At 53.0% G+C, this 23,632-nt stretch overlaps 3 protein-coding genes, 1 long non-coding RNA gene and 1 other non-coding gene across 9 annotated transcripts in view; 1 reads left to right on the top strand and 4 right to left on the bottom strand.

Moving 5' to 3' along the window:
- ERCC1 (ERCC excision repair 1, endonuclease non-catalytic subunit) overlaps window positions 1–2,497 on the bottom strand; it is a 45,356-nt gene extending 42,859 nt beyond the window's left edge. For 2 of the 3 annotated variants that reach the window (XM_060083341.1, XM_060083343.1), the window contains exon 1: window positions 2,422–2,497. In XM_060083341.1, the coding sequence (XP_059939324.1) occupies window positions 2,422–2,482 (61 nt within the window). In that variant the 5' untranslated portion in view covers window positions 2,483–2,497. The remainder of the gene's footprint in view (window positions 1–2,421) is intronic. The other variant, XM_060083342.1, reaches the window with a different exon arrangement.
- A 756-nt stretch (window positions 2,498–3,253) lies between these two features.
- Window positions 3,254–8,296, top strand: FOSB (FosB proto-oncogene, AP-1 transcription factor subunit). Of its 2 annotated transcripts, XM_060083347.1 has the most exons (5): window positions 3,254–3,879; window positions 5,812–6,141; window positions 6,412–6,519; window positions 7,536–7,691; window positions 7,832–7,908. In XM_060083347.1, the coding sequence occupies exons 1-5, from the start codon at window positions 3,754–3,756 to the stop codon at window positions 7,832–7,834; spliced, it is 723 nt and encodes a 240-aa protein (XP_059939330.1). In that variant the 5' UTR covers window positions 3,254–3,753; the 3' UTR covers window positions 7,835–7,908. The 2 variants fall into 2 exon arrangements, with proteins under 2 accessions (XP_059939330.1, XP_059939329.1); XM_060083346.1 differs by having other exon boundaries at window positions 7,536–8,296.
- Window positions 5,857–10,940, bottom strand: LOC132479786 (uncharacterized). The gene is made up of 3 exons (XR_009530575.1): window positions 10,709–10,940; window positions 7,466–7,547; window positions 5,857–6,929 (listed from the first exon to the last, which is right to left on the bottom strand). It is a non-coding gene; the product is annotated as an uncharacterized LOC132479786 (long non-coding RNA).
- Window positions 10,941–13,237: 2,297 nt separating this feature from the next.
- Window positions 13,238–13,324, bottom strand: TRNASTOP-UCA (transfer RNA opal suppressor (anticodon UCA)). Its single transcript has one exon. It is a non-coding gene; the product is annotated as a tRNA-Sec (tRNA).
- A 2,974-nt stretch (window positions 13,325–16,298) lies between these two features.
- Window positions 16,299–23,632, bottom strand: part of RTN2 (reticulon 2) — a 17,113-nt gene continuing 9,779 nt past the window's right edge. For both annotated transcript variants that reach the window (XM_060084116.1, XM_060084117.1), the window contains 9 exons: window positions 22,809–22,853; window positions 22,211–22,681; window positions 21,845–22,105; window positions 19,191–19,398; window positions 18,681–18,819; window positions 18,465–18,534; window positions 18,292–18,338; window positions 17,065–17,123; window positions 16,299–16,799 (listed from right to left, as the gene is read on the bottom strand). In XM_060084116.1, coding sequence (XP_059940099.1) covers window positions 16,718–16,799; window positions 17,065–17,123; window positions 18,292–18,338; window positions 18,465–18,534; window positions 18,681–18,819; window positions 19,191–19,398; window positions 21,845–22,105; window positions 22,211–22,681; window positions 22,809–22,853 — 1,382 coding nt within the window. In that variant the 3' untranslated portion in view covers window positions 16,299–16,717. The remainder of the gene's footprint in view (window positions 16,800–17,064; window positions 17,124–18,291; window positions 18,339–18,464; window positions 18,535–18,680; window positions 18,820–19,190; window positions 19,399–21,844; window positions 22,106–22,210; window positions 22,682–22,808; window positions 22,854–23,632) is intronic.

Genomic DNA, 23,632 nt, shown 5'->3' with positions numbered 1-23,632 from the left:
AAACTTCTAGGTCAAATGAAATGTTTTAATATTTAATATTTGTCTTTATACCAACGTAGTCATGATAAATAATTTTAAAGATGTCTTTATGGAGAAAGAGGCCCACAAAGGCAAAAGTGCCTGGACCCATGAAAGCTATAATGGGATCTTGTGTGTTTCTGCTTCTGGTCACGTCTCTATGAGGGTCTGCAAAGGTCTGCATAGCTTTGTTTTAAAAACAAAATAAGGCCTTCCCTGATGGTGCAGTGGTTAAGAATCCGCCTGCCAATGCAGGGGACAGAGGTTCAAGCCCTCTTCCCGGAAGATCCCACATGCGGCAGGGCAACAAAGCCCTTAAGCCACAACTACTGAAGCCGGCGCGGAGCCCGTGCTCTGCAACAAGAGAAGCCACCATAACGAGAAGCCTGTGCACCGCAAGGAAGAGTAGCCCCCCGCTTGCCACAACTAGAGAAAGCCCTCGCGCAGCAACGAAGACCCAATGCAGCCAAAAACAAAATAAGTAACTTTTTTTAAAAATTAAAAAAAAAACAAGCACCTACAAGGTGCCAGGCATGTTCCAGAAGCTTTACTGATATTCACTTCACATAATCCCCTCACCAGCCCCATGAGCTGGGCACTATTCCTGCCCTCCTTTCCCCAGCGAGGAAACTGAGGCTCCAGACATCACTAGCTCAAGTTCACCCAACTACTAAGTAGTGGGGCCAGAATGTAGATTCTGGGTCTGCCTGTCGGGGGTTGAATGTCCAATGTCTGCATGAGTGTGACCATCTGCATGTGAATATATCGACATATATAACTCATTTAATAATAATTAAGAGCAAAGGCTCTGAAGCCCCGCAGGCTACATTCTTATCTCAGCTCTGCCACTAATTTGCTGTGCGACTCTAGGCAAGTGACTTTACCTCTCTGGGCCCCCATTTCCTTGCCTGTAAAATGATAGTTCCTACCTCATAGGAGTATTGTGAGAATTAAATAAGTTAATATGAGTGCTCAGAAGAATTACTCTTGTTATTGTGTGTGAAAAGCACCACGTGCATCTATAGTGAGGACGTGTGTGTCATGTGTGTTGGTAACCATGTGAAGGTGTGTGTTTCTTTCTGCAGGTGTGTGTGCGCGTGAAGCTGTTTCTCTGTGTGGCGGTGTGTGTTGCTGCTTGTGGGTGGATGTCTGAATGCCTGTGTGCCCCTGTGAGTATATGTGTGGATGTATGGGCCACCTGGGGCGGGGTGTGAAGGTCTTTGGGCAGCTAGGGTAGGTATTTGTGTGTCTCCTTTATTCCGTGGGAGAGGAGATGAGGGGCTTGGACAGGACAGGAATGAGGGGTCACTCCCTGTCTGATGCTGGGGCCGAGTCACTGCCTGCTGGTGGTTGCCGTGTCATCTCCTAGTCCCTGTCCCTCCTCCCAGACTGGTTGCAGACAGAGGGGGCGTGGGGGAAGAGGTGTTTGAGGCTGGGCTTTTGTCTGGAAACCTCAGTCTCCCTGTATTGTCCCCCTGTCCCCTCAGCCTTCCGCGTCTCCCTACCCCTTCCCCACTATTGGGACAGAGAATCAAGACTCTCCTGGGAATTAGGAACCACCCAACCCCTCCAGCTTGGCTTCATACCTGCTGTGTGACCATGAGCCAGGCCCTCCACCTCTCTGGGCCTGTGGGATTCAACAATTTTAAAGTGCTTCGCCCTCTGTGCCCTGGCTGGGCCAGGCTCTGCACTGGGAGGAAAGTGCCAGGAAGTCAGGTTTCTGAAGCAGCTAGTGAGATCTTTACCAGTGGAAGCCTAAGAGTTGGAGGCTGTGGTGTCTGAAATACCCTAATTAGACTCTTGAACTACATTTCCTAACTGGGTGGCTAGGTAAGCAGCTTGCCCCCCTGAGCCGGGGTTACAATAGTGTACGCTGTGAGCAGACAGGATAGGTCTGCAAGGCTTACAACTCCCCACCAATGGAACTGTCATTTAAACAATCCCAACACCCAGGTTTTTCAGGGAGTTTCACTGAACCAGGCAGCTCTCAGAAGTCAGGAAGAGAATAGGAATCCTGGGTTTGAATTTCTTGATGGGATGGGATGAGATGGGGTCTTGGGCAAGTCACAAACTCTCTATCATTTTCCTCTTTTATAAAATGAAGATTTTTCCTCGCTTAACCTTCCAAAGCTTTTAAGGATTGTAACTCTTGTATTGAAAGGCTTAGTACAAGAGCCAGTATTTGGTAAGTGCTAAATACATGGCATCTATTATTATTATTATTATTATTATTATTTAATCATTATCATTATTATTACTATTATTATTTATTATGCCCCCCCACACATACATTATTTCTGACTACGGATAGAATTATAAAGCAGAAAGGAGAGGTTAACTACACCGTCAGCAGGAGAGACACTTCACCCTGTTTTATTCCCCATCCCCTCCAAACCCGCGTACCTCCCAAACGCCGCCGGATCTCTGGGGGCAGCAGGGTCCAAGACACACATCCTTTGTCCATCCGGGAAAAGTGAAGCTGAAGCTCAGAGAGAAAAGACATTTTTCAAGGTCGCACAGCCAGTCAGGGCAGAAGCTGGTATGAGCCTCGGGACTCCACCCCCACTTCCACTTTCACCTGGAGCATCACAGCCCCTCCCACCCGGCTCGGGACTCAGTTTCCCCGCCTATGTGACTACACCACAGAGCCAGAGTCTGCTTTTGGAGATTGACCTTATTCTTGAGAGAGGGCGCTGCACCACCAGGGGAAATGGGAGGGGCGGCCAGAGGTGAGGGGGACCCCCATCTGGGGTCTTCCCTGCGGGGATCCTCCGTTGGGTCAGTCTAATAGCCTATTAATATCAGCCCCCGGGGCGGCGCTGCACTGCGCAAGCGCGGGCGGGTTCCGCAGGCGCGCGGGGCGAGCGCACGAGCGAGCGAGGGATTCCCTCTGACGTAATTGCTAGGATACCAAACAAACACTCAGCGGCGCCGGCCAAGCTCCTTATATGGCTAATTGCGTCACAGGAACTCTGGGGAGACCAGGCCGGGATCCCCTCCCGCCGAGTACTTCAGAACGCAGGCCCCAAGACCCTCAGGGCCGCGAGGGTGATGCAGGTGATCAGATCGAGGCTAGGGCAGGCCTCCTGCCGGACGGTGCGGGGCTGGGTTCACCAGGGCCGGAGATATTGAGAAGTTCGCGGAGCGCGGGAAGGGTGACGTAAGCAGGGGGGCCGGGCCCCGGGCATATAAATACAGCGGCTCTGGGCTTCATTCATAAGACTGAGAGCTACGGCCAAGGCTGGGACACGCGGAGCTGGGACTTGATTGTTGTGGTTCTTCGTCTTGGGGGCTGTGAAATTCAGTTTATTCTTTTTCCGGAAAGTTTTTGGAAGGATTCTTCTAGATAATTCTACATTTTATTTTGGAGGATCGACTTACTTTTCTTCGTCTTCCTTATTACTCCCCTCCCCCCGTGGGACCCGCCGGACGCGTGGAGGGGACCGCACCCGAAGCAGATTCTGTACAGCAGGACAGAGCTTTCCGCCTCTGGGGGAGCGATCCCCCCTCGCCCCCGGGTCCTACGGATCCTGGACTTTCAGGAGGCACAGCGGCATCTTGTGGGGGCCTGGGCACCGCAAAAGAATTACACAGAAACTTTGCCTTTGTTGGAGCGGGACGCTGCCCCCATCCCGAGTTTCCCCGGACTCTCACCTTTCTTTCCCCCACCCGGCCATAGCCTTGGCTTCCCGGCGACCTCAGCGTGGTCACAGGGGCCCCCCTGTGCCCAGGGAAATGTTTCAAGCTTTCCCCGGAGACTACGACTCCGGCTCCCGGTGCAGCTCCTCACCCTCCGCCGAGTCTCAATATCTGTCTTCGGTGGACTCCTTCGGCAGTCCACCCACCGCCGCCGCCTCCCAGGTAAATTCTAGAGGGCTGGGGTGATGCTTTGTGGTTTATAATTTTTTTTTAAAGTCAAGGGTGGAGCGAGCAATCCCCCCACCCCAAATAAAGACGCGTCAAAATCCAGGATCTGAGAGGGAATAGGCTCACGGCGCACTCTGCAAACTGCAGAGTCCGGACGTGCTTGCAATTGGTTGTGTGCGTGTAACGCAGGGAGGGAGCACAGAGGGGTGAGCTTTGGGGGTGGGGTGAGTGTGCCGTTCAGTGCAACGTGTATGAGGTAGCAGGGCTGAGAACTTTCAGCCGGCTCGGGGACTGCCCCCCACCCAGGTCACCAACCTGAAGCTAGCGCGGTTAGGCAGGTGGGGGAAATCCCGGGGAAGCTTCCAGTAGCCTCCTCCCTTTTTCCTCCTCCATCCGAGCGCTTACTCCGGCGCCGGGTCACCCTCGACCCAGTGGGAAGGCGGGCCTCGAACCCTCAGTGGCGCTGCCTCCGCCTCCTGCGCGGAGACGTAACGGGGAACCCGTGCGTAACGGCTGACGCGCTGGAATCCTCCGTCTGACGCGGGGCACGCACGGCGCGTGGCGCCCCCTTCGTCCGCCCCGCCCCTGACGTCCCGGGAGCGTTCTATTTTGGAACGCCGGGGCCACGTTGCTAAGGGAGGGGGCAGCCCGGCGTTCCGATTGGCCGCCGCGGCGCAAGCTTTGGCCAATCAACTTTCCCTTCCTATTTGTAGGGTGCAGTTTCCTTCCCCCAGTTCGTCCCCGGAACCCGTGGTTTTTCGGCACTAGGGTCTCTTTTACGGGCCTCTAGAGGCAGAGCGAGGGGATTCCTGTTGCCACAGGAGCGATCTTCTGCGACCCAATGAGTCCTCAAGGACCTTGCCGGGATCCTGCCCCTCCGCTCTCAGGGTCAGAGGGTGTCTGTGTGCCGGAATTTCTTTGGGAGACATAGTGACCGTCACCCACTTCTCCAGGCACACACAGACACATTCCCACTCCTTCTGCTCCCGACGCCGGGTGTCTCCGGTTTGCCCGAAGACAGGACTAGAACCGCTAGCCCTAGGGGAACCAGCCAGGTGGTCTCCAGGAGCCCCGCCCCCTCTGGGTTTCCAGGACGCTGATTGGCCAGCGAGCCAGCCTGTCCCTCACCACGCCCCCTGGGAGAGTAGTTAAGCCTTCCGAGCAGTTCTAGGATTACATTTTGGGGGCGGGGGGTGGGGGAGATGAACGGTGCTTGGGCTTGGGGTCTCGGGACCTACACCACTCCACCTCCGCGACAGTCTGAGGGAGCCTGGCTGCTCACTTTCTCTCCTTGTCTGCCCACCGTAACCTGTCGCTTGTCAGTCTCACTCTGGGGAGAGACAATTACTTGAAACGTTGTTCTAAACTCCTAGGCCCGTCCCCCAACACCCTTTTAACTGGGACCCCCGCCCCTGCACGGGGGTCTCATGGACCCTCCAGTCTCTCATCCCCTCGTTCAGAGGGGTGTGTGTATATGTGTGTGAGTGTAGAGGGAGGCTTAGCCTAAGGCCTCTCCCTCTCCCTCCCCTTGCCTCTGGGGTGGGGGTGGGGTGTTGTGGCTGTGTGTGTGGCTGTGACTCCATCCCGGGGGTTCTGTCACCCGGCTGTGTCCAGCCTCCTCCCCACCCCCCACACCTAAGAGTCACCAACCCGGGGTGTGATTCACCACCCGCTGGAACCGTGCAACCTTTCCCCGAGGAAGAAGGAGGAGGTAGAAGCCAGTTGCACAGAAATCCTCTCATTAACCACTGCGTCACGGTGTAGTGGAAGGGTGGGTGTTGTGGCTTTTTGCCTGTGACACACACATCCACACCCGCTGGCCCTGTGCTCACTCACAGGGTCGGTGTGTGTATGTGTGTTGGGTGTGTGTGTGTCGGTGTCTCTGTTTGTGTGTCTACGCCTGTGTGTGTATGTGTCACCCCGTAGGAGTGCGCCGGTCTTGGGGAAATGCCCGGTTCCTTCGTGCCCACGGTCACCGCGATCACAACCAGCCAGGACCTCCAGTGGCTCGTGCAACCTACCCTCATCTCTTCCATGGCCCAGTCCCAGGGGCAGCCACTGGCCTCCCAGCCCACAGCCGTTGACCCCTATGACATGCCAGGAACCAGTTACTCCACGCCGGGCATAAGTGGCTACAGCAGTGGCGGAGCTAGTGGCAGTGGTGGGCCTTCTACCAGCGGAACCACCAGTGGACCTGGGACTGGACCTGGGCCCCGCCCAGCCCGAGCCCGGCCTAGGAGACCCCGAGAGGAGACGGTGAGTAGAGGGCATCAGAGCTTGCTCTGGGTGCGGGTGCGGGTGCGGGGGCGGGGGAGGAAGGAAGAGAGGCATTAACTTTGCCACTGTTGGGGTGAGGGACCATCTGCAGCCTCAATGCTGCAGAAACCCTATCATCCTCCCCACAGTCCGTGAGGTCTAGAAGGTTCTTTTCTGACTACTGGGGGTTCTTGAAGAAGAGGAGGTTTGGGGTGGATGGGGAGGAACACGTGTCCCCCACATCTCACTATCTCTATCTCCCCTACTCAGCTCACTCCAGAGGAGGAGGAGAAGAGAAGAGTTCGCCGAGAACGAAACAAACTGGCAGCGGCAAAGTGTAGGAACCGGAGAAGGGAGCTGACGGACCGACTCCAGGCGGTGAGGATGGTCCCTGGGGTGGGGTGAGGGTATGCTGAAGGGGGGCTCTCTCCCCATCTTCTGTTACCCACCACCACCTGTGCCCTTATCCTGGACTGAGAACCAGAGGTTCCACATGTGGAACTAGATACAGACGGGGTCACCCAGCTCATACACGCAGGCTCTCACATACTCCTGGCTGCTCCCTGTCCTGGTTTATGACCCCGGCTCCCCCCCACACACACACCACTTACCTGGCCTTCACTTCCTCCTGAGGGGACATATGAGCGAACTTTAAGAGAGGGGCGCTCCAGTCATTTCCCCTTTTTGGTCTTGGGCAAGTGATAACCCATTTTTGCCTCAGTTTCTCCATCTCTTCAACTCCTCAGTGAATCTCCCAGGTTCCTGCTAGATTTAACATTCTGGAGAGTCTGTGAAACGAAATTCTTTGATTCTATGTCAATTCCCCCACCACCTGCCCCAGCCACCCATAGTTCTCAGAGCTTGGACTGGTGGCCTCTGCCATGATGCCCCTCTATTTTCATGCCCTACCTCAGTCTGAGAGTTTTCTACTTTATGCTTACAGGGGTTTCCCTGTTAAATCAGGGAAATTCTTTACTTCCCTGAGCTACCTGGTCTCTTCCCTGGGAGGCAGAGGGGGAAGCATAACAGAGGGGGAAAAGTAACAGAGGGGAATAGATGGCCTTAGAAACATATAACGATCGTTCATTCACTCAACAAACCTCTGAGTGCTTCTTGCAACCAGAGACTTCCTATGTGTACCTGGCCCTTTCCCAACCATCCACTGGACAGATGGGGAAACTGAGGCTCCTAGAAAGCAAGACCCTTGCCCCAAGTCCCATAGCACACCAGGCCTCCATCTCAGGGGGTCTTTCAGTCCAGAGCTGCCTTCCACCCCTGGGCCTCAGCCGTCAGTCTAGGAGAGATGGTTTCAGCCATGACTCACCTTCTCTAGTCGCTCACGGCCTTCTTCTCCTTCCTCGCTCTTCTCTGCGACCTGGCCGCCCGGGCCTCAGGAGACAGACCAGCTGGAGGAAGAAAAGGCAGAGCTGGAGTCGGAGATCGCCGAGCTCCAAAAGGAGAAGGAACGTCTGGAGTTTGTGCTGGTGGCCCACAAACCGGGCTGCAAGATCCCCTACGAAGAGGGGCCCGGGCCGGGCCCGCTGGCGGAGGTGAGAGATTTGCCGGGGTCAGCATCCACTAAGGAAGACGGTTTCAGCTGGCTGCTTCCGCCCCCGCCACCGCCGCCCCTGCCCTTCCAGACCAGCCAGGACGCGCCCCCCAACCTGACAGCTTCTCTCTTTACACACAGTGAAGTTCAAGTCCTCGGCGACCCCTTCCCCGTTGTTAACCCTTCGTACACTTCCTCGTTTGTCCTCACCTGCCCGGAGGTCTCCGCGTTCGCCGGCGCCCAACGCACCAGCGGCAGTGACCAGCCTTCCGACCCCCTGAACTCGCCCTCCCTTCTTGCTCTGTGAACTCTTTAGACACAAAACAAACAAACACACAAGGGAGAGAGAGATTTGGAGGAGGAGGAGGAGGAGGAGGAGAGAGGGGAAGAGACAAAGCGGGCGTGTGGCCTCCCTGCCTTTCCTGTCTGACCCTCCGCTGCCACTGCCATCGGACAGGAGGACTTCCTTGTGTTTTGTGCCGCCTCTTGTTTCTGTGGCCCGGCGAGACCAGAGAGCTGGTGACTTTGGGGACAGGGGGTGGGGAGGGGATGGACACCGGCCCCCCCCCCCCGGCTGCCTGTCGGCCGTCTCGCTTCAACCCAACCTCTGGGGATGGGGGAGTGGGGGCGGGGGTGATGCCCACCTTTGGGCTGGAGGGAAAGGGGTGCTGGCGGTGGGCTTTGGGGTGAGCTGTAGTCCTCTGCAGAGAGGCCCAACAAGGAGATGCCACAGGACCCCCAAAGAGTCTCCCACGCCCACCCTTCAAGGGGTGACCAGGCTGGTTCTCCCTGCTCGCCCCCCACCACGACCTTAGCTTATTTATCCAACATTTCCATGTGGGTAGATTCTCCTCTGAATTGAGCCCCCCTTTAAAGGGAAGTTGATGCCCCCCTATGATGATCCCCTTCCCCCCGGCCCCGACCCAGACTTAGTCTGAAATGTGAACCTCCGTCCCTGACCGTCCAGCTGCTCCCTCCCAGCGAGGCTGGCTCTGATTTAAATGTCCTGAACCCTAAGGATCCCCTGCACATTCAGCCCCCAGCCCTCTTTTCGGATTACAGTGTTAGTCGACCCTCCCCCACCGCCCGTCAGCCTCCCCTCCGGGCCTTCCTTGTTGGGCCTCTCTGATTCAGGCAGCAGTGGGTGCTGTGATGCCTGTCCCGCGGGAGTGTTTTATACTGTGAAATGAGTTGGCCGGATTGGGCGGGGGGAGGAGCCCGGTGGGACAGAACCCTCCGGAGGGACTGTGCCGCCCACTCCCCAAAGCCCTTCCGTGGTCTCCCCTCCCCCACCTGCCTCCTTCCTCCCCTCAAAATGAGTTTGACTCGAGGGGGTGACAGAATCGAGAGGGGCTGACACTTATCCATTCGCGTGGCCTCTCTCCTCAGGAGCCCCCACCCCCAGACCAAGCCCTGGCCTTTTCCTTTAAGGCCTGTCACCCTATCCCAGCCTAGGACGCCAATTTCTCCCTCCCCTCGGCACCCCACATCCTTTCTAGAAAGGGAGCATGGGGAGATTGCCAGGGGGCCCGACGTTTATCCGGAGATTTAAAGGCTGAGGCTTTGAACCCGAAGGAGCTGGGCTCCCGCCGTCCCAGCTTCCCCTCCCCCAGCCCCAGCCCCAGTTCTTGGTTTCAGCTCCCTCCCCCTCCCCCCGCCTTTCCCTGTGTTTCACCTCATGAGAATTTTATCATGAGGCCAATTGATATTTTATAATATCGGGTGGGTCACGCCGCCCTCCGTGCTGCATGGAGAACATTCCACTGCCCCGTCCCGCAGCCCCCGCCCTGAACCCAGACCCACCCCCACCCACCGTGGCTATTTATCCCTTTCCTGATTTCCGAAAGGCACTTATATCTATTATGTATAAATAAATATATTATATGTGGGTGTGTGTGTGCGCGTGAGTATGTGAGCGCTTCCGCAACCTTGTTCTAGGTCATGTTGGCCCTCAAAGCCATGCCGTTGAATTGGAAACACTGCTTCTGGAAACTTCGAGGCAGCCTGTCTTGGGCTGCCTCTGTCTCTAGCTGTCTTTTTTCTGATTGTCTCGGCCCCTCTGGTTGTTTTCTGGCCGTCTCTGGCTGTCTCTTTCCCGAGTGTCCCTTCCCCTCTGTCTTTTCTCTGCCTGTTTTTACTAGACCGTTTCCATCTGACTGTCCCTGATCCTCCAGCGGTCTTCCGACTCCGGGTTCGTTGGGGACCTGAGATTTTATTTTTATGAGTAAGCCTGTGGGATTATAGATTTTTGTAATCTGTATCTTTGAGGATTCTGGGTGTGAGTGTGAAGCTGTGAGCAGGGCCTGCCGCTGCAGACCACAATTTATTGAATATCCAACTACCCTCACCCCATGCTGTATTTGTGATTCTCTTTTTGTATTTTGCACCCGACCCCTGGGGGGCTGGGGCTGGCTGGCACTGGGCCGCTACCCTCCCCTTCGTGGTTCTGCACTGTCGCCAATAAAAAGCTCTTAAAAGTGCATCCACCAAGCTTCAGGGTCTGTTTGCTTCTGACACCCATCACCTGCCTGCCTTTCGGCATGAAGGCGTGAGGTTAGATTGCTATGGGACTACACATGCACACACACACACACACACACACACACACACACGCTGGAACTCTTACTAGTGAATCAGCCAACAGCAGGATGGAGGGAGGCTAGACAGTCAGGAGGACTTCCCACACACACAGGCTGTACCTCCTCCTTGAAGAAGTAATGAGGCAGAATATAAGCCATGAGGTGTCTGATACCAGAATGCTAAAGGTCAGGGAGGTTTCCTGGTGAGGGAAGAATTTATACAGTGAGCCCCCTACATACAAACAAGTTCTGTTCCGAGGGGGCATTCGTTAAGTCCAATTTGTTCATAAGCCCAACAAAGTTAGCCTAGGTGCCCAGCTAACACACTCGGCTACATAGTACTGCACTGTAATAGGTTTATAATACTTTTCACACAAATAATACATAAAAAACAAACACAAAAAATAAAGAAAACATTTTAAATTTTACAGTACAGTACCTTGAAAAGTACAGTAGTACAGTACAACAGCTGGCATACAGGGGCTGGCACCGAATGAACAGGCAAGAAGAGTTACTGACTGGAGGAGGGAGAGGAGGTGGGAGATGGTAGAGCTGAAGGATCGTCAACAATAAGAGACGGAGGGCAAGCTGCAATTTCAGTCACGCCTGACGTTGATGGCACAGGTTCTGGTTTCTTGCTGGCTTCAATTCTGTCTACCCTCTAGAAAAAACGATCCAGTGACGTCTGGGTAGTAGCTCTTTTTTGCTAGTCATCCAGTGACGTCTGGGTAGTAGCTCTTTTTTTCTCATCATAGATGACCTGGTAGCACTGGATTGCATTCTGAACGGCTGCTGCAACCTTCGTGTATCGTTGCACATGAACTAACTTACATGATTAGACATGCAAATGAATGTTCACATCTTTGAAAACTCACAACTTGAAGGTTCATATGTAGGGAACTTATTGTACTTGACCCTGTAATGTTCTGGGAATTGTCTGAGCACAAGTTAGAGGTAGAAAAAGTTTATGCTGCTGAAGACCACTCAGGAATATAGCAAGTCCTCATGGTTATATGAGTCACAAAACTTGGATCACTTTTACAGTGAAGATCAGTTGCCTTTTGCTTTTTCACATGATCACTTCTTCTGGGTTTGGAACATATTGGGGACAAACCAATATTGACTAAACCAAAACCATTGCCACTTTGTCCAAAGATACAGCTGAGCCATCCCCATTGCAAGATCCAAGCCCGCTCTCATTTGCATAGCAGCAAGCACTCTGGGAATGGAAGTACTGGTCCAGAGGTCAGATGTCTTAGTAAATGACTAAGCAGTGGAATTTGTCAGGATGGAATTACTTAGTTTCTTAGTTAATTCACAAAATTTGCTAAGCATTTATCGTGTGCCCAGCCCTGTGCTGGGCAGGGTTGGGGATACTGCAGAGACAGAGACAGCCCCAGGCTCCCCCCTCCTAAGGTTCACAGTCCAGTGGGGGACACAGACCTGTTCATAGTCAGGGATGATCTAAATTGGACAGGGTTGGGGGAGTCCATGGGACTTGAGGGGCCCAGTGGAGGCACCTAACCTGACCTGGGAGTCAGGAAAGACTTCCTGGAGGAGGGGATAGCTAAGCTGAGCCTTAGAGGATAAATAGACAGCATAGAAGGGAATAGAAAAAGGTTGAGTCTAATGAAATAGTGAGTGCAAACAGCTGTGAGTGGGGAGAGGGCTTGACACATTGAGGGAACTAGAGGTTCACAGGCGCTAGAACAAAAGGTGTGAAGAGAGAGGTTACCAGGGAGAAGGTTCTGCAGGCTGAAATTCCAGATTAAGAGTTTAGACCTTCTCTTGAGGGTACTGGGGAGCTCTGGCTGGTTTTGAGCATAAGAAGGTCAGGGACAGGTTTGTGCTTTAGGAAGACTCCTCTAGCTGCCAGGTTGAGGGTAGCTGGGAGAGGAAGGGGGCAAGGATAAGGCAGAAGATCAGAGACAAGGCTAGGGTGAGGACACTGAGGTGGGAGGGGGAGCCTGGAATAGGACCAGGGCTGTGGGAGAGAGAGGAGGGGAAGGATTCAAAAGACTTTTAGGAGGCAGAACAGACAGGACGTGGTGAGTAGCTGATTTGGGAAAGACAGCACAGGGCAGTGGTAAATAGCATGGGCCAGAGGTCTGAGAGCCCTGGGGCTGGAGGCTTCCCAAAGCTGGGTGACCTTGGACAAGAGACTTCATCTTTCTGAGCCTCAGTTTCCTCAGCTGCAGAATGGGGCTGAGGGGAATCGGTGAGCTAGTACACGCCAGCGCTGAGCGCAGAGTAAAATGCAGTTATCACCATCTTCATCGCTGTTATTGGGGCCACCCTGTTTCCCCGCCTGGAATATTCCCCCTCTCTGCTAGCTAATCCACTCTCATCCTTCAGGTGTATATTCAGATATTACCCTGACACCCTACCTGAACTCAGGTCTCCTTGTAAGATGTCCTCACAGGTTCTGTGCCTGCCTTCCCAGTAGTTATCACTTTTGTAGTTGTTAATTAAATGGGTAATTGATTAGTGTTTAAAGTTTGTCTCCTCCACTGGACTGGGAGCACCATGAAGTCAGGGTCAGGGTTTTGTCATCACCAGTGTGTCCCCAGGACCGCTCAGTGCAGGGCCGGGCATAGAGCAACCACCCAGCAGATACTTGTTGAAAGAGTGAATGAATGAATGAATGATCAAATGAATAAATATTTGCTTAGTTAAGTGGATGCGTGATTAAATACATGAGTGAGTAAATGAATAAGTGAGTAAGCAACTGAAGGGGAGGAATCCAGGATCACTCTCAAACTGTAAATATCCTAGAACAGAGAGTGTAGACGAATTTTTCTTACAATCTTTTGGAGTTCTTTGTTAGTCGCGGAAAAAGAGGAACGCATCCACAGGGAGAGTCCCAGGTGGGGAATGAGAAACTGCTGAATACAGAAGTGAAACGACGTTGTCGGAGCCAATCCGCACTCTATATAACATGTAGTTAGGATAAAGGAGAGATACACTACGCCCGAAAGGTGGAATTGAACCACTCTGTCGCTAGACAGCTACAGGTTTGAAGCCTGCACCCCAGACCACTGAGGATCATCCGGGCGAACAACTGACTTCCCCACACAGCTATATAAAAGCCATAAATTGCTACTTTTTTCACCTATGGTGATGTAGTTTGGGAGCGTGTGAGACTGTTGACTTCAATATCTATAAATTCTCCCAATCTATTTATTACGGTGCATATCCTTCCAAAATGTTGAGTTTGCCTCATATGAGTTGAATCATTGTCGATTTAGAAACTGTCTCATTTGCATAGCGCCGCGCATTCTGGGAAACGGCGCCAAGGGACCTGGCGCCCTCCCTTCTGGCTGTTAAAGGGCCAGAAGCCCCTTTTTCCCAAGTAAGAAGTCCATTTTTTAAGAGAAAAGATTCATAATTCGGCATTCAGAGGCCCCTTTCCTAAGAAATCCGAATTCGAGTGGGTGGGTTCCTGCTAGAGTCTGATTTAGCCCAGCCCCGGAGGCTCCGAGCTGGCGGCTATAGGGCTGGGGCGACACCTGCTGTTCTTTTGTGGAACTTCAGCGATCTACAGAGCCCTATGTTCTTTCACATGTTCAGTGAGCACCTACAGAGTCCCAGACGCAGTCCTAGGTTCTGGAGATGACAGAATTTCTGTCCCCATTGAGCTTAGGCATTAGAGACCATCAGTTTTTGCATCTGCATTTTATGGCCGAGGAAAGTGAGGCGTAGAAACGGATAGTACCCTACCCTATCCACACAGCCCATCCACTTGGGAGAACAGAACTTGTGCCATTGTAATTATATTATTACAAAAAAAGTGATACTTTTAAAATCCAAGTCAGTGATCCTTTGACAATATCATTCCCCGACATGAAACCTTCCCAATGGCTCCCGTCTCAGAATAAAAGTCAAAGCTCTCATCACAGCCTTACAATCCCGATGATTAGACCTTTGCACTCCTCGGACCCGATCTCCTACTCCTCTCTCCTCATATACTTGGTTTCCGGCTCACAGATCTCTTGCTGCACACATCAGGCATGCTCTCTTCTCAGGGCCATTGCGTTTGTTGATCCCCCTGCCTGAATCTCCTTTCCTCCGCATTTTCCCATGACTCACTGCCTCTCTTCACTCTGGCCTCTGCTTAAATATCAGCACTTAATGAAGCCTTCCCTGAGCACCCAATCTAAAATAGCAAGCCCTGTCACTCTATCCCCTTCCCCTTCTGGACTTTTCTCCATCACCCTGATCACCACCTGCCATATTCTACTTCTATTTGTTTATTGTCTGGCTGCTCCCGCTAGAATATCAGCTCCATGTAACCGTGGACTTTGTTTTGGTGGATTTTGTTTGTTTGTTTATTTGGCCGCGCCGCGAAGCTGATGTGATCCTAGTTCCCTGGCCAGGAACTGAACCCAGGCCCTAGGCAGTGGGAGCACGGAGTCCTAACCACTTTGGTTCATTTCTATGTCCCTGGTACCCAAAGAGTGCTTGAGCACTTGCCAGATGCTTACTAAATGTTTGTAGGATGAATGCAAGAATATTATCGCTATCCTTCTCTGAGCCTCAGTTTCCCCATCTGGAAAACAAGACTAGTGCAACTAGGGGGAATCATAACGAGCAGCTGGCTATAGAAGACTGACATGGCACCAGGCAACTGGGAGTCACTCAATAAAGGCTGTTTCCATCTCCAACTTGTTTCCTGCTTCCAGTGGGGGTACCAAGGATGGGCTTGGGGGCTTTAGCCATTCCTGAACCCATAATCGCAACCAGTCCATCTTCCTCCTTTTTTTGAGATGGACAAATGGACACTCTGTCTTATGGAAAGTATGAATAAAAGTATCTTTAGGAAATGTTGCTCTTTTATTTGGAAGTTTAAAACACTGCCCCTGCTTGGCAAATTCAGATTCAAGAGAAGCCCCCCTAAGTCCTGTTTCTTTCAGTTAGCTAGCTGCTGCTAGGCAACCCCTGTATACAAAAGCTGAGGCTGTAACTACTACTCCTGTAACATCATTATCTAGCTCCTAAAATGTGACAAGCATCACAAGAGGCAAAATTTTAGGTGATGCACAAACATTTTAAATGGCAATAGTTTTATGTTTAACTGCTATCTTCTATTTCTGGCAAGCGATACTGACTTCCTTGGTGGTGGAGTAACATTTCCTTTTAAAAGACATTTTATTTTTTTAATAAACCAATTTAAAGAAAAAATTAGGCAAATAGCAGAACAGATGATATAAAGATCATCAAGGTCCTGAGGGCTGACTGAGGTTTGGGAAACAATGTCATAGCTAACAATGCAGCTTCTGTTTACTGGACATTTATTCTATGCCAGGCCCTGTAACAAGGGCTTTACATGTACGTAGTTTATGGCGACAATTTTCTATTTGAGGAAACGAGCCTTCAAGACGTGAGGTCACTTGCTCAGGGTTACGCAGCCAAAAAGTGAAGATGATTCAAATCCAGGTCTGTGGGTCTTTAGACTCCAGTCTCCTGTCTCCTCCTCCCCCAGTTTAGTTTTGGAAACTGAGGCCCAAAGAGGCCACGAGGCTCTGTGCTTATTCCCAAGGCAGTTGGAATGGAGAGAAGCGGGTGGAGAGGTTGCAGAGAGAGAAAAGACATGGCTTGCTGACTGACTAGATGTGGGGGGGTGAGGGAATAGGAGTCCAGGGCCATACATGGGTCTCTGGCTGGGCGACAATGTGGGCAGGAGGGGATGTCCCTGACTGGGAAATCAGATAGGACAAGGAAGAGGTTTAGATATGCTTGAGGGGGGAGGCTTCCATTAGGCAGTTGGATACATGGGTCTGGGACTCAGGTAAAATGGTTGCACAGCAGGGAGAGTGTGGGGATTGACTCGTGATGTCTTCCTTGAGCACAGGCATGGAAAGTGGCTGTCAAGGCTTGGCTAGCCCTGGGATTAGCCAACTCTCAGATGGCAGAGGGGAAGGTTCTTCCTCCGCAGAGATGGGGAAGGTTCCTCCTTGAGTATCACTTACCTGCTTTTCAGTACAGGAAGGTGAAAACTGGAGGGGGCCGGAAGCACAGGAGGCCTTGGGTTTTCCACAGAAGTCTTTATTACAGTGTAAATCCAAGCTCAGGCCTCCCCTGGGCCCCATGCAAAGCCCCAGCGTTGGGGCCAGTGGCATCCAGGAGACACCACCCCCTCACGGCGCCTCCAGCGCTGGGGTCCCGGAAGTGCAGGGCGTGTCAGCCCTATCTAGGCAACTACAAGTCCCAGCAGGCCCCGCGGCCAAGGTGCCTCGCCTTTCCAAGACTCCTAGAGCAGAGCCTCTTGGGAAATGTAGTCCTGGCCACTCAGGCAATTTGCGCAAACTCCCTGGTGTGAGCGATCCTGACACCCACTGGGAAATGGCTTGGGATGAGGCAGGGAGAGGGTGGGGATGGAAGGGAAATGGAGGAGGGCAGAGGGCTACAGGGGGTGGGGGCAGGCGTCCCGCAGGCAGAGACACCCCTTTCATTCGGCTTTGGCTTTGGATCCGGAGACTGCGGCTGCTGCCGAGGCAAGGGCTCCGGTCCCTGGGAACTTAGCTCGGATCCTGAGGGAGAAACAGGTGGAGTCAAGGGGTGGGGCAAGCGACAGGATAAGTAGTATCTGAGAACTAAAAACTGGATGGAGGAACTGAGTGCCCAAGCCAGCCCCTGCCCTCCACCTACTGGCCTGCGATGGAACTGTCTCTCACCTTTTAAGAAAAGCAGGCACTCAGCTCCAGGAGATTTAGGGACAGGGAATATTGGGGGGGGGGGGAGCATTCCCAAGTTTTCTCATTCCCCATCCCATCCGTCTCTACCACATGCCCTTACTTAGCTTTGATGTGGCTCAACTGATTGGTCACCAATCCCACATACTGGTCAATCTGGGCCTGGGGAGACAAGAAGGGGTGAAAGGAGAGATTGGAGGGGGTTCTTCTCCCTAATTCATTAACAAAGCTGCTTCCTCCCCCACCCCCAGATCAGGAGCTGGGAGGAGTGGCCCACCACTCCACCATCAACTCTAAACCTGATAAAATACCCTTGGAAGTCAGAAGTCCAGGTGAAGTGTCAAGTCAATTGGACCACACTCTGTGTGGGAAGTGATGTCAGGTAGACACACAAGAATTTGCCAGTGGCTTTGCGTCCTGGGAACTACTGTTAATCTTTGAGCGAGTTTTGTGTGTGTGTGTGTGTGTGCTTAGGGGCAGCGTAAGAATAGAGGGTGTTAGCGTTGGTTGTTGAGTCCCTGAGTGGATTGATTTAAATATTAGTTTAATTCAGCGTTAACTGACTTTGTGAGCCTCGGTGATTCCGGCGTGTGAGGGAGTGAGGACTATCTCCCTGGCAGGAACATGCATCGTTTGGCTCTCAGCTGTGCCGGAGAATGTCAGAAATGGAATGTTGGTCCATCTGCCTGTCTCTGGATAGGATATATGTCAGCTGGCCCTGGTTCTGTCAGTGTTCTGGGCTGGGATGGGTGTCAGTCAGACCCAGACTATGTGTAGGGATAGATGGCGTCAGTCTGTCTGTCTGTCTGTCTGCAAATGGAATATGCGTTTGTCAGCCTCTGGTGGTATCAGGGGAGACGGGGTATCGGGGTATCAGGAGAAGGCATTCATCTGTCTGCCTGTTTCTGGCTAGAAGGAGTGTTGTTCAGCCTCGTGCTATGTCAGGGAGAGAAGACACCAGTCAGGCTGCCTCTCTGGAGGTAGGATGTGTCAAGGCAGACCTTGGCTCATTGGTGGGGAGGAGCATCAGTTAGTCTACGTGCCTTGGGTTGGAATGTGTCAGTCAGATCCTGGCTCTGTCACGGGCCACCTATCGAAGTGCCTGTCTCTGGCTGTTGAAACATATTAGGTAGACTCCAGCTGCATGGAGGAGGGGCAGCGGGCAGACCACCTGTGTCTAGCATGTGTCAGTCAGAGCCTGATTCTGTCAGGCGTGGGAACACCAGCTTGTCCTCCTGTCTCTGGCTGGGACATCTGTCATGGACCCTGGCTGTGTGTGTGGGGGGTTGTTTGGCTGGGGTACTGCCAACTGAGGGCCTGTCGCACTTACCTGGTGTTGCCGGTACAGCAGAGGGACTGTGAATAAACCGATCACTCCTGCGGGCACAGAGATGGGGGTCAGGGCTCTCCAGGGAGATTAACAGCTCCATTCAGAGCCCTGTCCTCCAGCAGACCCCAGCAACCCACCTTCCCGCCCCGCCCCTCACAGCCTTCCCAGCTCACCCAGAATGAGAAGAGTCAAACCATTGAAGACGGCACCCACGAAGGTCAAGATGTAGAAGAGAAGGGCCAGCTGAAGGTGAGGGTCGGGGTCAGCAGAGGCTATGGGGTACACCCTGGGCTGGGAACTTCCCCAGCAATGGCCCGCCTCCCCTCCTCCCCCCAGGGGCAGGGAGTTGAATGTTAGGACCCAGGAGGGATTGGGGGGCTTCGGGGCACCTTGAGGGAATCCACGAAGTCTTCTACCAGAAAGAAATGCCGCAGCTGCATGACCGCAGAGACCACGCAGGAGGCAATCTGTTGGGACATACGTTCTGTCTGCTCCCGAGTCAGGGTCAGGTCCACATCCAGGTAGGCCCTGAGAGAACAGAGGTGTGTGAGGCCACTCAGTGGGTGGATGGGACCCAGGCTGAGGGGCGTGGCTGAGTCAAGGGCAAGAAGTGAGGGTTGGGGAGTAAGGCCAGGTGTAGCATGCTAGGGTGGAGGTCAGGGTCAGGAGACGGGATCAAGGATTAAGGGTAAGAGGTTAGGGTCTGAGGTTACGGCTGGAAGTCAAGGGTCAGAGTCTGGTTTAATGTCAGGGTCAGGTTGGAGTCAGGAACAGGAACAGGATGGGTCAGGGCCAGGGTGAGAAGTCAGTGCCTGATCTGAGGTCAAGGGTCATGACTTAGGGTCACCACTGAGGTCTAGACAGAGGTCAGGGTTGGGGGCCAGGCTGCAGGCTCTCACTGGAAGGGGTTGGCACCGTCCCCCCGGTGCACGGCCTGCAGCACTTTTCGGTAAACCCTGAGAGAGATGGTGCCGCAGAGCAGCAACAGGGCCACATGGGCCGCCACAGACACGATGCTAAAACGCAGGAGGCTGAGCAGGGAGACCATGAGGCCTGTGAAGACCACTCCTGACGTCCTCGTGTCCTTCCAGTACAGCAGGTCTGCCACTGTGGAGGGAGGGGGCAGCAATCAGACTGGGGTTTGGAGCTGGCCTGGCTGACCTCTTGACCTCCTATTTCCTGTCTCCGGGCTGAAACATCACCTCTTGACACACCTGTCAGAACCTTAACCCAATTTCCAGATTTTTATTTATCTTCTTTTATTCCATGCTTGCCTCCTGGAAAACCCAAGTTAACTGTCTAGCAAGTCCCCTCAAGCTTACTTCTGCCCATAGATAATGTGTGAACACAATTTTGGGTGAGAAATCAATCTTCTGCATCATGCATATCTCACTCTACTTTTCCTCCTAGAATTCCCTCCTAGTCAACGGGAATAGCTATTAATTCATTCTTTTTAAGGGCTACACGATATTCCATGGTGTGGCTACACCATCATTCATTTTATTCAAACATGCAGCTATTGCTGGGTCGTTTATTTTGTTTCTTCCCCCCATCCTCTTCCCTGACAGTACTACAAGCACCAGCCTCCTGCAGATATTCTTACCTCCGGCAGGTTCTATTTCTGAGATAGAATGCCAGGGGTCGAATCGCTGGGTGGACTAAGTATGTATTTTCCAATGTCACAAATATTATCAGATTGCTTACAAGCAAGACTGTAACAATCCTTATTTCTATGAGCAACATGCAAGTGATCTTTTCCCAGCATCCTGCCCAGCAATGGGTGTTATTGTTCTTTTTATTTTTTGCACCCTGACAGGTGTAAAGTCATATCTCCTTGATACCCCTACCAACACATACATCTAAGTCCTAAATGTATTAATAACATCATCCTCCTTCCTAGGCCCTAACTCAAACTTCTGACCCCTTTCAGAGATCCTAAACTCACCTCCCAAGCCCAGCCTCTGTCCTGATCAGTGACCTTTGGACCCCAACGTTTCATCTCACTCATCTTAACTTTTTTTTTTTTTTTTTTTTTTTTTGCGGTATGCGGGCCTCTCACTGTTGTGGCCGCTCCCGTTGCGGAGCACAGGCTCCGGATGCGCAGGCTCAGCGGCCATGGCTCACGGGCCCAGCCGCTCCACGGCATGTGGGGTCTTCCCGGACCGGGGCACGAACCCGTATCCCCTGCATCGGCAGGCGGGCTCTCAACCACTGCGCCACCAGGGAAGCCCTCATCTTAACTTTTAACAGCCGTCCCTATAATCAGCTCTGCTTTGAGCCCTGAACTGAGAGCCCAGTACCCTGCCATCTATTTCCAGACAGTTTCCATCCTCCCACCCTTAACTCCAATCAAACTGACCCATCCCAACCAGTCCCCCTCACAGTCTGACTCTCTTCACTTCTGTATCTTCCCTATGCACATCCTCCCATGTACCTCTAACTAGGGTAGACCTCCCCTCAACCCCTCCCCTGCAGGCTCCCCAAAGCCTGAGCCAGTGGTGGGGGAGGGGCCGGGTCGCCTGAGGCGGGGGCTAAGTTTAGGCACGCTGGGGGGAGGGTGCCTCTCAGGCAGCTGTGCTGGCCTGTCCAGCTACTGAGTGACAGCACCGCCTGGGCCTGAGGCTGGGGGAGGGGACCTCACTGCTCTTGGGCCCCAAAGCTCCGGCTCGAGAGAGAGGGGACCCCATACTCCCTCCACGCCCTCCCTAGACACCCCCGCAGCCCCCCAGCCCCAGCCTGCCGCTCTGGGGAATCTGGGACCAAGAGGAAACATCCCCCAGATTTGAGGGCGATAAAAGTGAATCTGGGTCCCTTTCCACCGTCCCCCAGCGCCCGCGTCCCAACCCGCCCCGAAAGCCCACCTTTACTCCCCATCTCGGCTCCGAGTGAGAGGCTACAGACACTGCTGCTTCTCAGGGATTTTGCCCACTTCAGTGGAACCCGGAGGGAGGGAGGAAGGGGGCGGGGCCCCTTTGTACCCAGCCAATGACTCTCCATTGCGGTGGGAACAATTCCAAAACGGGGTGGCTCTCTTTGTAAACAGCCAAAAGCAGTGATGTCTATAACCTACCTATAGGAACCGTTCGTGGAGGCTGAACATACTTTAAAGTAAGGCGGGGTCTATTTACAATTGGCCAATTCATGTGGTCAGGGAATAGGAGAGTTTTTAAAACGCACAGTTTACCTTTACTTGCCCAGTGGCCACATTCAGAAAAGAGCATTTTTTCAGGGATTTGGCCTGTCCAAAATCAGCCTCTAGGGGGAGCACTCCAAAAGAGGGATTACTTTTTAGCAATTAGCCAATCCTAATGCTTCTTCCAACTTCTCAGGTGGGAGGGCTGACTTCTCAAGTGGGAGGGGGAACCATTTAAAAAGAGCAATCTCAGGTAACGGGAAAAATTTTTTTAAAGGGTGGAGTTTACAATGTCTTGCCAGTAGCAATACCTCCTCGCTTCTCCATTCTCCTCCGTTCCTTCCCGAGGATGGTCCCTTTAAAAATCAATCCTCCACCCTCGCTGTAGTCCAAAGGAGCACGTTCCCTCATGCACTTTACCTAGAAAGTGTGGTTCCAATGTGAATTCTGATTGGTCCGTGCTATCGAGGCACTGCCCCGTGATTGGCTCCCGCTCCAGCCGCCCCCACGGCTCTTCCTCCTCCTTCTTGTCCAGCGAGGGCTCATCTGGCCACGAGTTCGAATCCCGAGATCGAAGTGGAGATGGGGTACGGGCCTGAGGGATCCCAGAGCCAGGGCTGGGCTGTGGAGTCAAGACTTCGGGCGGCGAGGACTGAGCGAGTCCGAGTTGTAGGTCCAGTTCTGGTGCGTTAGAGAGAGAAGGCTGTGAGCTTTCACCATGGAGGTGCCCTAAGGAGAGACCACCCACCCCTGGTGGCTTTGGTCCCAGCACCTGGGACATCTCACCTTTCCCAGCCTCTCCAACCTCTGATCCATCGGGATCTTGGTCATCCAGCGGGGTGGAGCTACTGGTGGCAGAGTCCTCCCCGGACCCTGCTCCCTGGGCCGCCCAGCCCAGTTGGTCCAGTTGGAGCCCTAGGTCCTCCAGGGGGCGCTCAGCTGGAGGGGCAGAATCGGGGTGACCACGGCGCCCGGGCTCCGGGGATTGGCTTAGGCTGGGGATGCTCTCCAAGCTGTCGCCCAGGCCAGGTTGTGGGGGCGGCTCTCTCGGCTCCGAGACTGAGCGGCCCTGGGGCCGTGGGCGGCGAGCAGCTGAATCCCTGCGGGCCCCAGAGCCCAGCACGCCATCGAAGGCGATGTAGGAGAAGGTCAGCTCCCGGGGAGTGCCCCAGTCCTGCGATGTGGTCTCCTCCTCGTCTTCCTCTGAGAATTCCCGGGCTGTATGCAGCTCCCGAAAATCCGAGTCGTCGTTCCCTCCTGCCATGAGCAAAGGAGGGCATGAACTCCTCTGACCAAGACCCTACCTAGCCCGCTCCCCTTAACCCCTTTACCCAGCTGTGAGCCCCCTTCAAGTCCCACTCTCACACCCTCCCTCTCTGCTTACCTTCTGTGGAGTCAGGGGTAGAGGAAGCTGTAGACGGAGCTTCTTCTGCAAGAGGGAAAGAACCAAAGACTCTTAGAAGCTTAGATTGCCCGAGTTACAGAAGTAGTGTGCTAGTCCTGGAAACCTGTCTGAATTAAGGAATCTTAGAGTTTTAATTACAGGACCTCTAGAAGATTCTGTATACAGAAAAACTGTATACAGTACAGTTTACTGTATACAGTAAAACCTTAGTATCCCTGCTGTCTGAAGCTCAGTCTTAGAAGTTCAAATCCATGAATCTCGATCTTAGTGTCTTTAAATTAGGGATTTTAGGAGGCTTCAATTAATTAATTCTTTCAACAACCATTAATTGAGTGTTTAATACACGCCAGGCACTGTTTTAGATCCTGAGGATACAAATGTGAACAAAACAGACAAAATCCCTAGTCTCATAGAGCTTACACTCTATAGGGGAGATAGACAGTAACAATTAAACTTATGATGTTGGGTGCTAAGTGTGTGGAGAAAAATTAAGGTAAGGGAAAAGAAAGTAAGGGGATGCTATTTCAGACAGGTTGGTGAGGAAGACTTCCCGGATAACATTTGAACAGAAACCTGAATGATGTGAGGAAACCATGCGGATATCTAGGGAAGAGTCTTCCAGGCAGAGGGAAAAGCCAGTGCAAAGGCCCTGAGGCAAGCACTAAGCTTTGTATATCTGAGGAACTGAGAAGTGTGCAGATGTGACTGGAACAGGGTGACTGATGGGGAGATGGAAGGGAGATGAGGGCAGAGAGGAAAGGCGGGGTGGGGTGGGGGTGGGGAGATCACGTAGGGCCTTCCTT

Source organism: Mesoplodon densirostris, chromosome 19 (genome assembly GCF_025265405.1).
Source record: "Mesoplodon densirostris isolate mMesDen1 chromosome 19, mMesDen1 primary haplotype, whole genome shotgun sequence".
NCBI classification, from domain to species: Eukaryota; Metazoa; Chordata; class Mammalia; order Artiodactyla; family Ziphiidae; genus Mesoplodon; species Mesoplodon densirostris.
This window is presented reverse-complemented; position numbering and strand designations above follow the sequence as displayed.

What these genes read in the sequence shown, in the direction of transcription:
- FOSB (XM_060083346.1), top strand. Translation starts at nt 3,754, where the DNA reads ATGTTTCAAGCTTTCCCCGGAGACTACGACTCCGGCTCCCGGTGCAGC. An exon ending in GGAGACCCCGAGAGGAGACG is followed by an intron (nt 6,142 to 6,411) that starts GTGAGTAGAGGG and finishes TCCCCTACTCAG; the next exon opens with CTCACTCCAGAGGAGGAGGA. An exon ending in TGACGGACCGACTCCAGGCG is followed by an intron (nt 6,520 to 7,535) that starts GTGAGGATGGTC and finishes CCCGGGCCTCAG; the next exon opens with GAGACAGACCAGCTGGAGGA.